Source organism: Asparagus officinalis, chromosome 8 (assembly GCF_001876935.1).
Source record: "Asparagus officinalis chromosome 8, Aspof.V1, whole genome shotgun sequence".
In the NCBI taxonomy this organism is placed as follows: Eukaryota; Viridiplantae; Streptophyta; class Magnoliopsida; order Asparagales; family Asparagaceae; genus Asparagus; species Asparagus officinalis.
The window spans coordinates 128,990,607-129,003,944 of record NC_033801.1 but is presented as its reverse complement, the minus strand read 5'-3'; the positions used below and the strand labels follow the sequence as shown (position 1 = coordinate 129,003,944).

The 13,338-nt window shown below is 39.6% G+C and overlaps 3 protein-coding genes across 3 annotated transcripts in view; 2 read left to right on the top strand and 1 right to left on the bottom strand.

The window, feature by feature from the left end:
• LOC109819887 (diaminopimelate epimerase, chloroplastic) overlaps window positions 1–3,472 on the bottom strand; it is a 5,639-nt gene extending 2,167 nt beyond the window's left edge. Inside the window, exons 1-5 of the mRNA XM_020385853.1 lie at window positions 3,144–3,472; window positions 2,902–3,069; window positions 2,110–2,180; window positions 1,890–1,927; window positions 1,386–1,594 (exon numbers count right to left, since the gene is read on the bottom strand). Of these exons, the coding sequence (XP_020241442.1) occupies window positions 1,386–1,594; window positions 1,890–1,927; window positions 2,110–2,180; window positions 2,902–3,069; window positions 3,144–3,395 (738 nt within the window). The 5' untranslated portion in view covers window positions 3,396–3,472. The remainder of the gene's footprint in view (window positions 1–1,385; window positions 1,595–1,889; window positions 1,928–2,109; window positions 2,181–2,901; window positions 3,070–3,143) is intronic.
• LOC109822403 (50S ribosomal protein L17-like) lies at window positions 5,497–9,017 on the top strand. The gene is made up of 6 exons (XM_020388600.1): window positions 5,497–5,606; window positions 5,700–5,754; window positions 5,904–5,954; window positions 6,550–6,641; window positions 6,727–6,804; window positions 8,657–9,017. The coding sequence occupies exons 1-6, from the start codon at window positions 5,551–5,553 to the stop codon at window positions 8,805–8,807; spliced, it is 483 nt and encodes a 160-aa protein (XP_020244189.1). The 5' UTR covers window positions 5,497–5,550; the 3' UTR covers window positions 8,808–9,017.
• LOC109821932 (RING-H2 finger protein ATL52-like) lies at window positions 9,438–9,986 on the top strand. Its single transcript, XM_020388089.1, has one exon. It carries the CDS (start codon window positions 9,438–9,440, stop codon window positions 9,984–9,986), a length of 549 nt encoding a protein of 182 aa, XP_020243678.1.

Here is a 13,338-nt window from a genome sequence, read left to right as displayed (position 1 = left end):
CGCTCCCCGCCGTTCCCGGCTTTGAGTGGGAACGTGGGGGAAGAAATAGCCGCTCCCCTATCTTCGGCCTATCTTCCGTCTGCTGGATCCAGCTGGATCCAGCAGGGCACACACCCACCCATTTATCCTATAAATAGGAGAGGCAGTGAGATGGGAAAGTGGTGTGGGAAAAATCTTGAGTGAGTGTGAGAAACTTGAGAGGAAGTGAGAAGAGAGAACTTGTGGGTTGTTGTACAAGTTTGGTATTCTCCTCATAGTGTAATCCCCCTCCCGTGGACGTAGGCAAGTTTGCCGAACCACGTAAATCTCGTGTATTTACTGTTTTTCTGAGTGTTGGCTATTGTTTGTAGGTTCCCTCGACAATTTAGTCCTAGAACTGATGAGAGGAAGAGTGTATATTTTACTTTGTTGAGATATTTCCCTTTCTATTCTTGTTTCCTTTGAGAAACGGGAATATAGAGGTTGGCTTGTGCTTTTGTGACAACAAAAGCCAGGGCTATCTCTCAGGTAATATCGCTTCCGCGGCGTGAGGGCATGACTCTGCGCCCAACACATTACATGATGCTAGATGCATGAGCCTTTTAAATACAGCTAGGGGAGGTGAAGTCGGACAGTGAATACATCATGGTCCCTAGCACTTTGTAGATTGAAAATATGATTGAACTTATGACATATATGCAATCTTTGATTCCTCTAGACTATGAAGAAATCTAGACGAAGAGGGAAGAAAGCATATTAGTATAGTATAGGGAACTTCAGTCACCCCAAAGGCACAAAACATCGGCCAAAGGGCCTGTGTTGTTCCCATTCAGGAAAAGGCAAAGAAGAAAAATGGATCTAGAGCTTTTATATCGAAAGCTCCAATACATGCACTCAAAAATTTTTAATTCTGAACCAAAAAAAAAAAGCTGAATAAATGACTGTGGATACCATGCTCAGATTTTAGAAAGGATGTGTCTATTAACAACCGTGATTAATGAAATTAAACATACATGAAAATTATTTCAAACTAAATTGATATAGTAGATGAATCCAAAATACAATAAGATAACATGTATGAGTAACTTATAAATCATAGCATGAAACTGTCATTTCTCATATAATACTTCTGAAATCACAAAGGTCCTTACAAAGTTCATTTGCCTATAAAAAGCAAAGACCAAAAGTAACTAATATTTCCTGCCATCAACATAATTACTGGCCCATTTATCTAAAAATATTTAGAAAGCATGCGATCTGATAGCGTTAGATGGGACGAAACAATTCAATATCACTGGATATGAACAAGATAATTAACTAGAATAGGCAACAAAATTTACTTCTTTGTATAATACAGAAAATCCAGTAATTTAGAATAAGCATGTATCTGTTTAAAAAATAATCACCTCAGAATTCTTTGGACCAAATGTAACGCAATGAGGATTTCCCATGCTAACACACGTCACCATCCATGTTAACCCATCAACAGGCAGTTCAGCTTGTACAACTGCTCCATTATTGTTTGCTAGGAGTTTCGTAGGAACTTTCGGTGCTGCAAGCACAGGCTCGCCCATATCTACTTTTACCTGAAAGGTGCGTGATAAAGGCTGGATTTAATACGCCTTTGACGTCAAGAAGCACAAAGCTCGTTTAGCAAGAATATAACAAATATTTACTTCACTAACTACAGAAAAAAAAATTTGACAGGATCTTTTATAAATATATGTTACTTGTAATTTGATTATGGAAGGAATGACAACACATAAACAAGGATTAGAAGTTCAGAGTTAGAATTGTTTCAGACATGAAAAGTTGGTGTTTCAGTACTTTGAATTTATTATGTAACATTGTAACATTTTGTGTGTGCGCGTGTTTCTTTTTTTTTTTTTTTTTTTTGGGGGGGGGGNNNNCAGGAACAATCAGACCAGCACCAGTATGAATGGTGAAACTGCAAAAATATAGTAAAAATTAAAATGAAGAAACTAGAAGTGTCAATATAAAAAATGATAAATTAAAACAACTGCTTCAAAATGGAGGAAATCCAAAAGAAAAAACAATGTAACATGGAGAGAGAAAAACTATATCAACAAAAGATGTTAAAATTAATAGGATTGAAATTAATAAATTTACCTTTGAATCCCGTCAAGATTTTCAAGCTCAGCAATGAATCGAGCAAAGCAACGTACTCCATTGCCACACATCTATAAAACATAAGAGAAAAGAGAAGCATAAACATGTGGGTATGATATAGTACAGGCCAAACATTAAACAAGAAACTTTCTCCTTAGCACATTGAAAATACGATGACTACAAATTCACACTCATTAACCACCAAATGATGCTACTAAGCAATCACTCCAAAATCTATGTTTCTCACTCTTTGGCATAAATTGTACTTGGGTATCTTCAAAAGTTAAGACTTGCCTGTTGTTTAGACAACCCTAGTCAGATTGAATTTTTATAAACTGCAAAACTAAAAAGGAAACTTATAAAAATATAGTTTGTAACCCCACTCTGTATCCAAGCACAACATAAATTAGTGAACCTGTGGTTTAGAAAACTGCAGTCGAGGATTTAGATCTCTTTGGCTTTGCAAGTTAAGCTTCCACTACTGTTTCTTTGTAGTTAACTTTCTCAACCCTAAAAATATATACTTGAAGTATGCTTAATTAGCAATAGTCTTAATGAACTTAATTACAGTTTAGAGAAGTCCAATCAGACTAGATTTTTCTCAACTCCGTAACACGCAAAAATAAGCAGTACAAATAGAGTTCATGATAACTCCATTCATATCAAACACAACATAAAATTAGTGAAAATGCTACTTACAAACTACATATTACAGTATTTTAACTATAATAACTTAAACAAACTACGGCAAAGAAAATGTACATTGATAAAATCCTTGATACGACAAACTACCTCAGGCTCACTGCCATCTGAATTGAAAATCCTCATGGTATAATCAGTTCCATTGGTCCCCGGCATCGCGAAAATAACCCCATCAGCACCAACCCCAAAATTGCGATCGCAAAGCTTCGCTGCCTGCTGAGGGGTAACCTTAGGCTCCATCGACTCCCTGTTATCAACCTAAACCACCAAAATCAGAACCAAAATCCCAAGCCAGAAATACCCACAAAAACTAAATTTGAAAAGCTAAACACCATGATGAAATCATTGCCGAGGCCGTGGTACTTCACGAACCGGAGGACCGAAGAGGATTCCTTCCGATCCAAGAACGAGGGCTTGGTCGACTTCTGAGGGGCCTCGATGCTCATCGATGCGGTGGCGAATTTGGAGCTAGGGTTCCGAGGAAAGCGAAGGGATTTGGGAGAGAGAAGACTGAGAGGGTTCTTCGATGGAGGGATTGAAGAGAGAGGCGGGCGAGAGAGTGTGTTGGGGATGGAGGCGGCCATGGATTCGAGCTCCAGCCGTCGACGTCTGCAGGTGGTTGGCGAGTGAAATGAGAAAAAGGAGAGGTCTTTTTTTTTTGTCGAGGGGTCGGGGGTTGATTTTGGGCCGTTGGATTGGTTTTATTGAAATGGTAGCCGTAGATGCTTGGGGAGTTGCCGGGTATTTTCGGGGGGACGGCGGCAAGTTTTATTGAAATGGTAGCCGTAGATGCTTGGGGAGTTGCCGGGTATTTTCGGGGGGACGGCGGCAAGGTTTATGGTTTATGCAGTTGCATCCACCTAAAATGGTTAATTACGAATGACTCGCTTTTTACGTTGGATTGCGATTACGTCCCTCAATTGTTATAAATCGTTTTGAAATTAGTCCCTTAAATCATTTAAATTGTCATCCATCTTTTATAAGTTTTTGGCAATTTGAAGTGTTTCAAAGGTGTCCTGGCGCGGGTCTTAGCCCATCCGAATTCTAAGGGCATGTTTTTGTGTATAGAAATATCTATGAAGTGGTTGGAGTAAATTGAGTCAACACTGTATAGAAATATGTATGTTTTGTCATCTTTAATTTTTGCTTTAAAGTGATTTTTCTCGTCTTTATTTGGCTAAGGCTAATATTGGATTTTCTAATTGAACACAATTGTGCATTCGATCATAACTTTTGAATTTTCCTTTTGCATTTAAATGATAAGATGACTCACATATCATTATCACGGACTACAAATTTGAACTTTGTTTCCAAACCAAAGCTTTAAACTTGCAAATACCTCACACATCTTTCTTTTGGCATTTCATCAAACACTTTACAAGCAATTCCAAACCGCTACATATCATATAACAACTTAACATACTACTCAAAATAATCAAGTTGGAGATGGCAGGGAGCTCAGAGAGTAGGTGGTCGAGAGAGGATAAGATGGTGACAAGCTGAGAAGAGGAGGTCTTGTTGAACTAGTTGAGCATGAGTTCGAAGCCGGTAGTGGCAAAGTGGAGCACGAGAGAGGTAGATGACGGGGTCAGAGGGGCAGATGAAGAGGGAGAGGAAGAGGGTTAGGAGAGAGTAAGAGGAGAGGAGAAAAGGGAAGAGGAGCGATAAATGGTAAGGTTAAGGCTAGGTTTAGGTGAGGGAGAGGAGGGAGACACAACATCGATAGTGGCGGCATCGATGTCAAAGGCAAAGAGGATTTAGGGAGAAGGTTGAGTTACGAGGGGTAAGAGATAGGAGAACCATAGTTGTTGAGGGGGGGGGAGACTACGAGGGGTATTTTTGGTATTTTCTTGGTTTTTTTTTGACAATGTAAAAAGGGGCTAAATCATTAAACCCCATTGTATTTGGTGCTGAAACACAAGGGAAATAATACACGAGGGTAGGGCACATAAAGTTTTGCTTTTGGGGGCCTCGAGACAAATTTTCCAAAAAAGATATTACTTCCGCCACTTCCTGCTTCATATTTTAGAATTTGGTTATTTGATCTAATTCTTGTTTCTGATATTTTTTGCACAACAAAACAACTCCTAAAAGATATGTTTGTTTGTGTGAAAGTAATTATGATGCACGTGAAGCAAAAGAAGCTGATGATTTTTTTGATGCTTTCAAGCAATGAGTATATTTGTTCATCTGAAAAAGCCCTTTTGTTACTTCAGCAAATGCTGACATGACCCTTATGCGGCATCCATACTAGTTACATCTTCTGCATCCCCTTAAAGTTCAAAAACACCATAGAAAATAGATAAAATATGTTCAATTTAGGAATTAAAAACAATTTTAATGTCACATAAACACTCTCCATTTCTAAATAAAAAATATCGAAAAATCATTTCTCTATTCCTAAAATATTTATAATTGCCAATCCAAAAAAAATAAATTAAAACAGAATAATTACTATTCGCTCTACTTCCAAAAATTGCGGGTGAAAGAAAAAATATATGCTCCTGCTACTTCACAATCCACAACGTTGACATTTCTGTCAACGAAACGGGCCTTAAGCTAGTCGGCCTATTACTGACTTAAGAATAAGATTCACAACAAGGCCCAAATGGGCCTACTCCCACTATCCGAGTCCAAATTAAAACCCAAAGCCGAAGCCCGATTCAACAAAAACCCTGACCGCCCCTCCTCCCTCCCCTCTTCGGCCGCTGCTGCTGTGATCCCGTTCTCTCCTCCACCATGACCAAGTTCCGCAAGCTGGGCCGGCCCGCGGCCCACCGAGTCTCCATGCTCAAGTACCCTCTCTCGATCCTTCCCTATCCCAACCTCACTCAAATTTCTAGGGTTTTGATTTTGATTTTGTTTTTTTTTTTTCCAAAACTTTGCAGGACGATGGTGTCTCAACTCGTGAAGCACGAGCGGATCGAGACCACCGTTGCAAAGGTACGGAATCTTGCTCTCCTTCGTCCCTCAGTCGTGTCATTTTGTCGAACAGTTGGTGGTTGTCGGTGTTCACTAGAATCGTTGCTTAATTTTTTTAAAAGAATAATTGTTGGATTATTTTTATTCAATTTATTGTTGTCCTGAGTCAGGCGAAGGAAGTGCGTCGAGTTGCTGATAACATGGTGCAGCTTGGAAAAGAGGTGCGTTGTTCAAGTAAAAATTCAAGATTTAATTTATTTGGTTTGGATTAAATTGTCTTTATTCTTTAGTAATTGTCAGATTACAATCATTTTTATTTAGGATTTGCTCGTCTATAGAAAGGGAAATTGTCTGCTAGCATTGTTCGAGAGCTAGCTAGCTAATGACAATGTGGGGTTTAAATGTGAAAAGAAAAGAAAAGAAAAGATAACCCACTAAACTTTTGTGCCCCACTAAACTTTTGTGCATGTTTCTCGTTGTCCCAACAACTAAACAAGATCCCGTAAGCCAAGGCAATGTATTATAGAGATTAAACAATGATAAGAGATTTTGGACACTATGTTTTGGTTCATCACTCGATTTTCCATGAAAACAAAGTATTATATGGCTCACCTTGTACCGCATGACTTTGGTTGATTAAATCTTTTCAGTAGGAAATAGGAGAACGTGATTTGACTTTGAAAGATGTATGGTTATGTTGCCCTACTTATGTAATTAGTAAAACATCGAGCTTTACGAAGTTGACGTTCAACATGTTTCCATACGGCTTAGTGTTCCGGCTATTCTTTTGCTCAATAGTTATTTCACTCTTTTCAGGGTACTCTAGCTGCTGCGAGGCGTGCTGCTGCTTTTGTTCGTGGGGATGATGTTCTTCACAAGTTGTTCACAGAGTTAGCTTATCGCTATAAGTAACTTCTCTTCACATATTTACGTTGTTCCTTGTTATCAAAGTGTGTTGTTGTTAACACGTTCAAAATTTTTCTCTAATACTAGGGATAGAGCAGGTGGGTATACAAGATTATTACGAACTCGCATACGAATGGGAGATGCTGCTCCTATGGCGTACATCGAGTAATACCTCTTTCCTTATATCTTAATCTATCCTCAAGTTCATAATTTCTTTGCAGGAAATGGCATGTATGAATGCTGCTTTGTGTTGAATCAGTTGAGAATAAACAAAGGTTCAATACACTGTAAAGTTTTCTTATCTACTCATGCAGAGGAAGGCGTAAGAACTATATAGGTGTTTCAATAACCTTTACTTCATGATTAAGAGACAACCTAGTGTTTTTTTTCTCCTTTCACGAGTAGGAGATTTGCTAATTCTTTGTTACTAGCATAGGAGATCATATTGACATATATTTTCTTTTAAATTCTCCCTCGTTGATAAAATGGGTTGGTGTGAATCCTCCCTTCCGTCCTCAGTCACTAGTGCAGCACTGCTCTGTCGAGGAAAAAGGATGCACTTGTATTTGGTCCTGTACATAAAAAGTCTTTCCATTTGAAACTACAGCTGACTCGCATCTGATTGCATGAGTTATATGCTAACTTAATGGAAGAATAAATGACCATCATCATCTAATTATTTATTCCGTTGAATAGTACTGGTTGTGCAGCAAGATTCCAGGAAAAAAACTAATAAATTGGAAGGTCAATTGTCATCCAGAGGTTATTCCTCCCTTAATCAGTAGTCATCCTCCAAATTTTTTAGACTTGCTGGTTATAGAAAACAAGGGATGAAAATGGAAAAATGAACATTGATACTAAATTCCTGATGAAATTGTATTGGAGCAAACTTTATTATTCCTAAGAGGATAGGCTAGTGGATCAACTATGATCTGACAGCTGTAGTAGTTGCCTTTGGTATTTCATGCAATAATAAATGCTCCTGTTATGCTTACTGGCTCAGGTGGTAAAACTGTGGCATTATGTTGCAGAAGTTTCAAGTCCTGGTGTGGCTATGAGTTTGAAAAAGAAGAGGAAGGATTCAATGACATAGAGTTCTTATTTGTTTCTCACATTGAAATGCATCCATAAAACATGACAATATCTTTGAAGGCTCTCAAAGTGAGAAGGCTTCTATGTTATAGGTCCTTTTTCTCAAATGGAAATGCATCTCTTGAAGATGATAATGGTGGTGATTTCTGTAGGAGAAGTTGATTTTGGTATAGCTAATATAAATCAGTAACAAATGATTATAACTGAACTGCGCATGTCGATGGATGAGCACCGACGCAGAAAAGATAGAAGGAGACAGTATGTCCTTCGGTAGTTGAGATAGGCACAATACAAATATGGAAGAAGAGAGTATTATTTGTTGGTTTGGCCTTGTGCAATGGATCTCAATAGTTGCACTTCTTTGGATTGAGAAGATTACTGTTGGGGGCTGACATGGCAGGATTAGACTACATTAGCTTGGGATGAAGCAGCAATGCTTAAAAATGATAATAAAATAATTTTACGTAGAGATAAATATATATAAATCTGAATATTGAAAATGATTTTGTACTTTCCTATTTTGACTATTTTTAGAATTTTCTGGGTGTTGACGTGCAGTTTACATATTGGAGTGTTTCCAACATCGATTTGGGTTAAGGCAATGTTACCCTTGTTGCTTATTTTTCTCTGCTTACATTTCATTTGTTTTCCCCTATTCTCTTATTTTTATTTGATAAAAAGAGTGGAGTATGTCTGCCTTGTACTAAAAATGACAAAATGAATCCTTTCGTAGTTCCTTTATATAAGTATAGCCTTTTACATTCTTCATCTAAAAAAATTGTTATACATGTTATGGAAGATCGAATAACTTTGTTTCTTGTTTTCATATTGACATACACAGAAGTGTTATGATGTGCTGGATGAAGAACAATACCATTTATGTATTTATTTCAGTTATATGATTGTATTTCTGTTGTTTTTCCAGGTTTGTTGACAGAGAGAATGAACTCAGAGAAGCCAAACCCGCAACCCCACCACCTCCTCAACGAACCCCTCTTGATCCATGGACTAAATCTCGTGCTAGCCGACAGTGGGCTTCACCAAAAGAGAACCACACCTCTGGATCAGATAGTTAAAATTTTCAAATACGTTTGTGCTTCTGGGGTTTTGTGATTTTTTTATGAAGAATAATTTGCTGTTAGTAGTCAATTTTGTAACTTAAATCAGCAAATTCAGGATCTATTTTTTAATGGTTTCCTGAGAGGAATGCCCTTTTCTGTAGAAGATGAACTTTTTTCTAGCTCTTGATGCTGGTAAAAGAATGGATGCCAAATGTCGTTATACAACAAACAGTATAATTTGGGTTAATTGCAGATAGATCCCATATAGCAGGTAGACGGACCGAGTTATTTTTTTGACTCTTTTACCCTCAGAGGAAGAGAAGCTTGTTTTGTACTAATATACCCCTTGAGGGCGAAAGAGTCAAAACTTTCAGTCAAAGGATGTATCTGCAACAACCGAACTACTGGGGGGGTGTTCGCAATTGGGCTGTAGTGCGGGGGGTCAATCTGCAATTAACCCTATAACTTTTGTCTGCCGTGTTAGAATCATGTCTTAACTCTTCCTCTTTGGACTCTTCCAGCTTTGTAGTCTCAGAAAGATGTTGGTCGCATCCCCATCAAACTTGTAATTCTTCTAACTCCGCCTTGTCAAAATGAGCTTGACGCCCAACTACATTGCCTCCTCCCACTATTATTTCAGTGAATATGTTTGAAGGTTCATTATTTTCTTCTTCAAGTTCAACATGGAGCAAGCTCTCAATCTCCTTCATTGGAGCAGCCTCTGCTCTCATACTCCTGTTTTGCCTCTACAAGCTCCTAAAAGATATCTATCTCTCAGTCTTCACATATCAGAGACATCTACCCTCTGATCACAATCCAGAAACCCCTTCATTAGATTCTGAGACTCGAGGTCTCAATATCGACGTTATAAACTCTCTACAGGCAAATCAATACAAGAAGGATGCTGACTCTGGCAGCTCTGACTGTGCAATTTGTCTCGCGGAATTTGGAGAAGGGGAGTTATTGAGAGTTCTGCCTAGCTGCTCGCACTCGTTTCACGTTTCCTGTATTGATACTTGGTTGAGCTCTCATTCGGATTGCCCACTCTGTCGGAAAAAAGTTTTGGGTAAGTCTGGCGATACTTCTCCTCGTGTTCCATTTGCTGTGTCATTGGAGACTCTGCCAAGAGAAGATATGAGTGGCGTTAGGCTTCTTGATTACCATCTTCTAGAGTTTGAGGCGATGAGAAACTAGGCAGTGCAAAAAGTTTTAATAGCTTTTTTATTTCCTTTTTTTGTGATTTTTTGTTTAATTATGTGTCCGTGACGACGAGCATTTTCTATGTGAAAATTGAGTAAAGAGGAACCGATGTGTCCTTTCATACTGAATGTTTGTATTAGCTATGAAACAATCGGTCAGGTATCTGCCAGGTTACATGTGTTTCTTTGAGCAATGGTAACTACACTCTAAATCGAATACTTTCGCATTACAGGAACAGAAAATGTCGGTGTTCTTCCTCGTGATTTGCGATCAAATTCATGAGTTATCAAGGCCTCTGCGCTCCTTGGTCTTTAGTGCAAATAGCAGTTTCAGAATTTATAAGCTGCTCGCCTAACGGGGTTATTTTCCGACTTGCTGTCCTTTTTAAGGCCTTGAGAAAGGGTATGAAATCTGTAAGCGTTGTGTTTCTTCCTCCTGTACAAGCCTTCAATAGATGTTTGATGGATCATGCATATTTGGAACGCCTGCTTTTGATAATTTTGCGTTGAACGATCAGATCAAGCACATTATGTATGAACCTGAGTTCAGTCATGAGATTTTGAAGAATGGTTAGATTGGATTTTCATGCGATATGTGTGATGATTCACACTGAAAGTAGCGTGCCAGATGCTATGATAGGCAATTGCTCTTGGACCATTTTGGAAAATATGAGCAGAATTATTAAAATGAATCGAAATAGACAACTGCTCACGATCGGTGTTGTAAGTGCCTTGAGCAGTTTGTTGATTTCACGTGATATCAAGGTTCAACGTTGTGAAAAAACTTTAGGGTGTGTTTGGTTAATCAATGTGTTTTTTTTTGTTTAGTTTTTGTAAAAAACACCATGTCATGGTGTTTCTTTTTCAAATGTGTTTTGAAAACACCATTTGGTCAAACTAGTTTGACCATTTATATAGCGGCAGTGGGCGGGCGGCGACGGCGGCGGTGCCCAGTGAACGACGACCGTCGGCTCTAGCGGGGTAGCGGCGAGCCGTCGGGGCGGCCGGCCGACAGGCGCGCCGGCGGGCGGCGTGGCCAACGGAGGAGGTGGCGCGTGGTGGCCGGTGGGCGCGATGGCGGTGGCCGTCGACCAGTGGCGGCAGCCGGACGGGGCGCCGACAATTGGCTGCGGCGGGGGAGGGTGGCCGGCAGCCCCGGTCCGATGGGCCGACGGCGGTGGCGGAGTGGCCGCGGTGGCATGGTGGCGGCGGGTGTGCGACGGCAGGTGGTCCGCTCGGCAGGCCAACGAGCAAGGCGGCGACGGGCCAGCGGGTTGGTGGCCGTGGGCTGGCGACCTGGTGCCGATCCATAGCGATGCCGTGGTGGCGGCGCAGCCGGTGGCGATTGCCAGCGACGGCGAGTGGAGGGTGGCGCGGCGCTTCGGGCGGGGACGACGGCGGGGCCGGGGAGACGATGGCGGTGGCGGCTCGTGACCGGTGGACGCGGCGGGCGGCCGCCGCGCGGTCGGTACGGTTGCGAGCGGCGGGGCCAGAGAAGGCGGACGTTGTCTTGGGGTTGGCGGCGGCGACGGGCAAGCCACCTCCGGGCCTGCACGGACTTGTGACAGGAGGGCGGCGATGGCTTAGATGAAAAAACAGAATCTCAAAACAACTTTTTGATGTTTTGAGAAAAATGTTTAATTTTTAGATTTTGTAAAGGGACAAGTCAAAAAAACGTCTCGTTTGTCAAACACGTTTCTTTGTTTTTGTTGAAAAAAAATAGAAACGGCAAAAACATCACGGTTGCCAAATGTTCCCTAACTAGTTACCACTTCCTTCGTTTTGATTTCCCCCTTTTTTGGTTCTTCCTATGTTCTGATTTTAGCTTTTCCTTTTTTCTGTAATTTTCGTACAGATGATTGTTCTTGTGAGATATTTGAGACACACAAGAGTGCGGTTTCTTTTCTATCTCATCATTGTTAATTAGTGGTTGTTCGGTACATTTCTGGAAAAAAAACAGAAATGTAGGATGAAAACTATTTCTTGACATTTCAATGGGGTTTCCCTGATTTGAGATATTTTGTTTGTTTCATAGTGAAATCAAGTGATTAAAAACAAAGCTCTCCTTTTCACATGTTTGGTACAACACTATGTAATAAAGAAACCATAGTCATTTTTCACATTTCTTCCACTTCATTTGTTTGGCATGCACACTCCCCAAAATGAGAAACATATATAAGCTCACCACGGTGAGCTTACCTCCCAAACAATGATAAGAGCCTGACAACGTTAAAATTTTAGCAACGGGCAAAAAATAAACAAGAAAGCAGTGACATGAGCCTCCTCATTCGTCACAGTAACTCATGCATGCACATATATAGTTGGGATATGCTGAATTAACATTTGCAAATCAATCTCCCCTCAACTTATTTCCTCTCTTCAAACTGCAGAAGCCTGAGCAAATACTTAACCAAAGAGGCTTCTTCACAAGCTTAGCTAAGCCATGGAAACAACCCAAATCTCTCAAAATAGAGCTGCAGAGGTAACTTTCCATTGTAAAATACCGATGCCATTAAAATTGTGCAAAAATGGATCGAATAAGGGCAAATACTTTTAGGGCTGCGCCAAATACCGAAATAGGCAATGCAATTTTTTAGGTGGGCAGAAGATGAGCATGATGTCAAAAAAGGTAAAGCAATCAAATATGAAGCCTATCCTCATAATGTTTCAGAAATAATAGATATGAAAATAAAGCATTTGCGAAGAGAATTAAAGTTTGGAAATCAACAAGTCGATTAATTGAAGAAAAGACTTGTTGTCTTAGGAATATTTAGTATTTTCCTTGTTGTCGTAAACATTGTAATCTACTTTTTTTATAAATATAATGCATAAATCTCTTTAGAATGCAAGGACTCATGTGTAATGTATGAGTTCAAATACATAAGTGAACATATTGAAAAAACAATGAGATGCAAATCCCTTCATGTATATATGTAACAAAAATTGCAGAAAAGCAATAACTCCAACTGCAATTATTATATGCAAAATACTCACATGTGAAAACATGTAACAAACAAGAACTTAATATCTGAATTCAGACATCCAGAACAATAAAACTCTCTGATGACTATACTGGGTAGTGCTGAAAAATCCAGAACATGTGAGTGTAATAGTCTGGGAAATTGGGTAGTGCTGCAAAATACTCACATGTGAAAACAGGTAAAAAAAATAAAAAATTTGGCAAAATGGGTTGTGCTGAAAAATGCATCAGAAATGTATTTTTCACAACAATAAAATCCAGCACTATACTCACAAGAAAACAGAAAGGTGAAAACAGCCCCTAAGTATAGAGAAGTAAGTTATGCACCTATTATATACAAAAAATTAATAGTCTGGGAAACAAACAA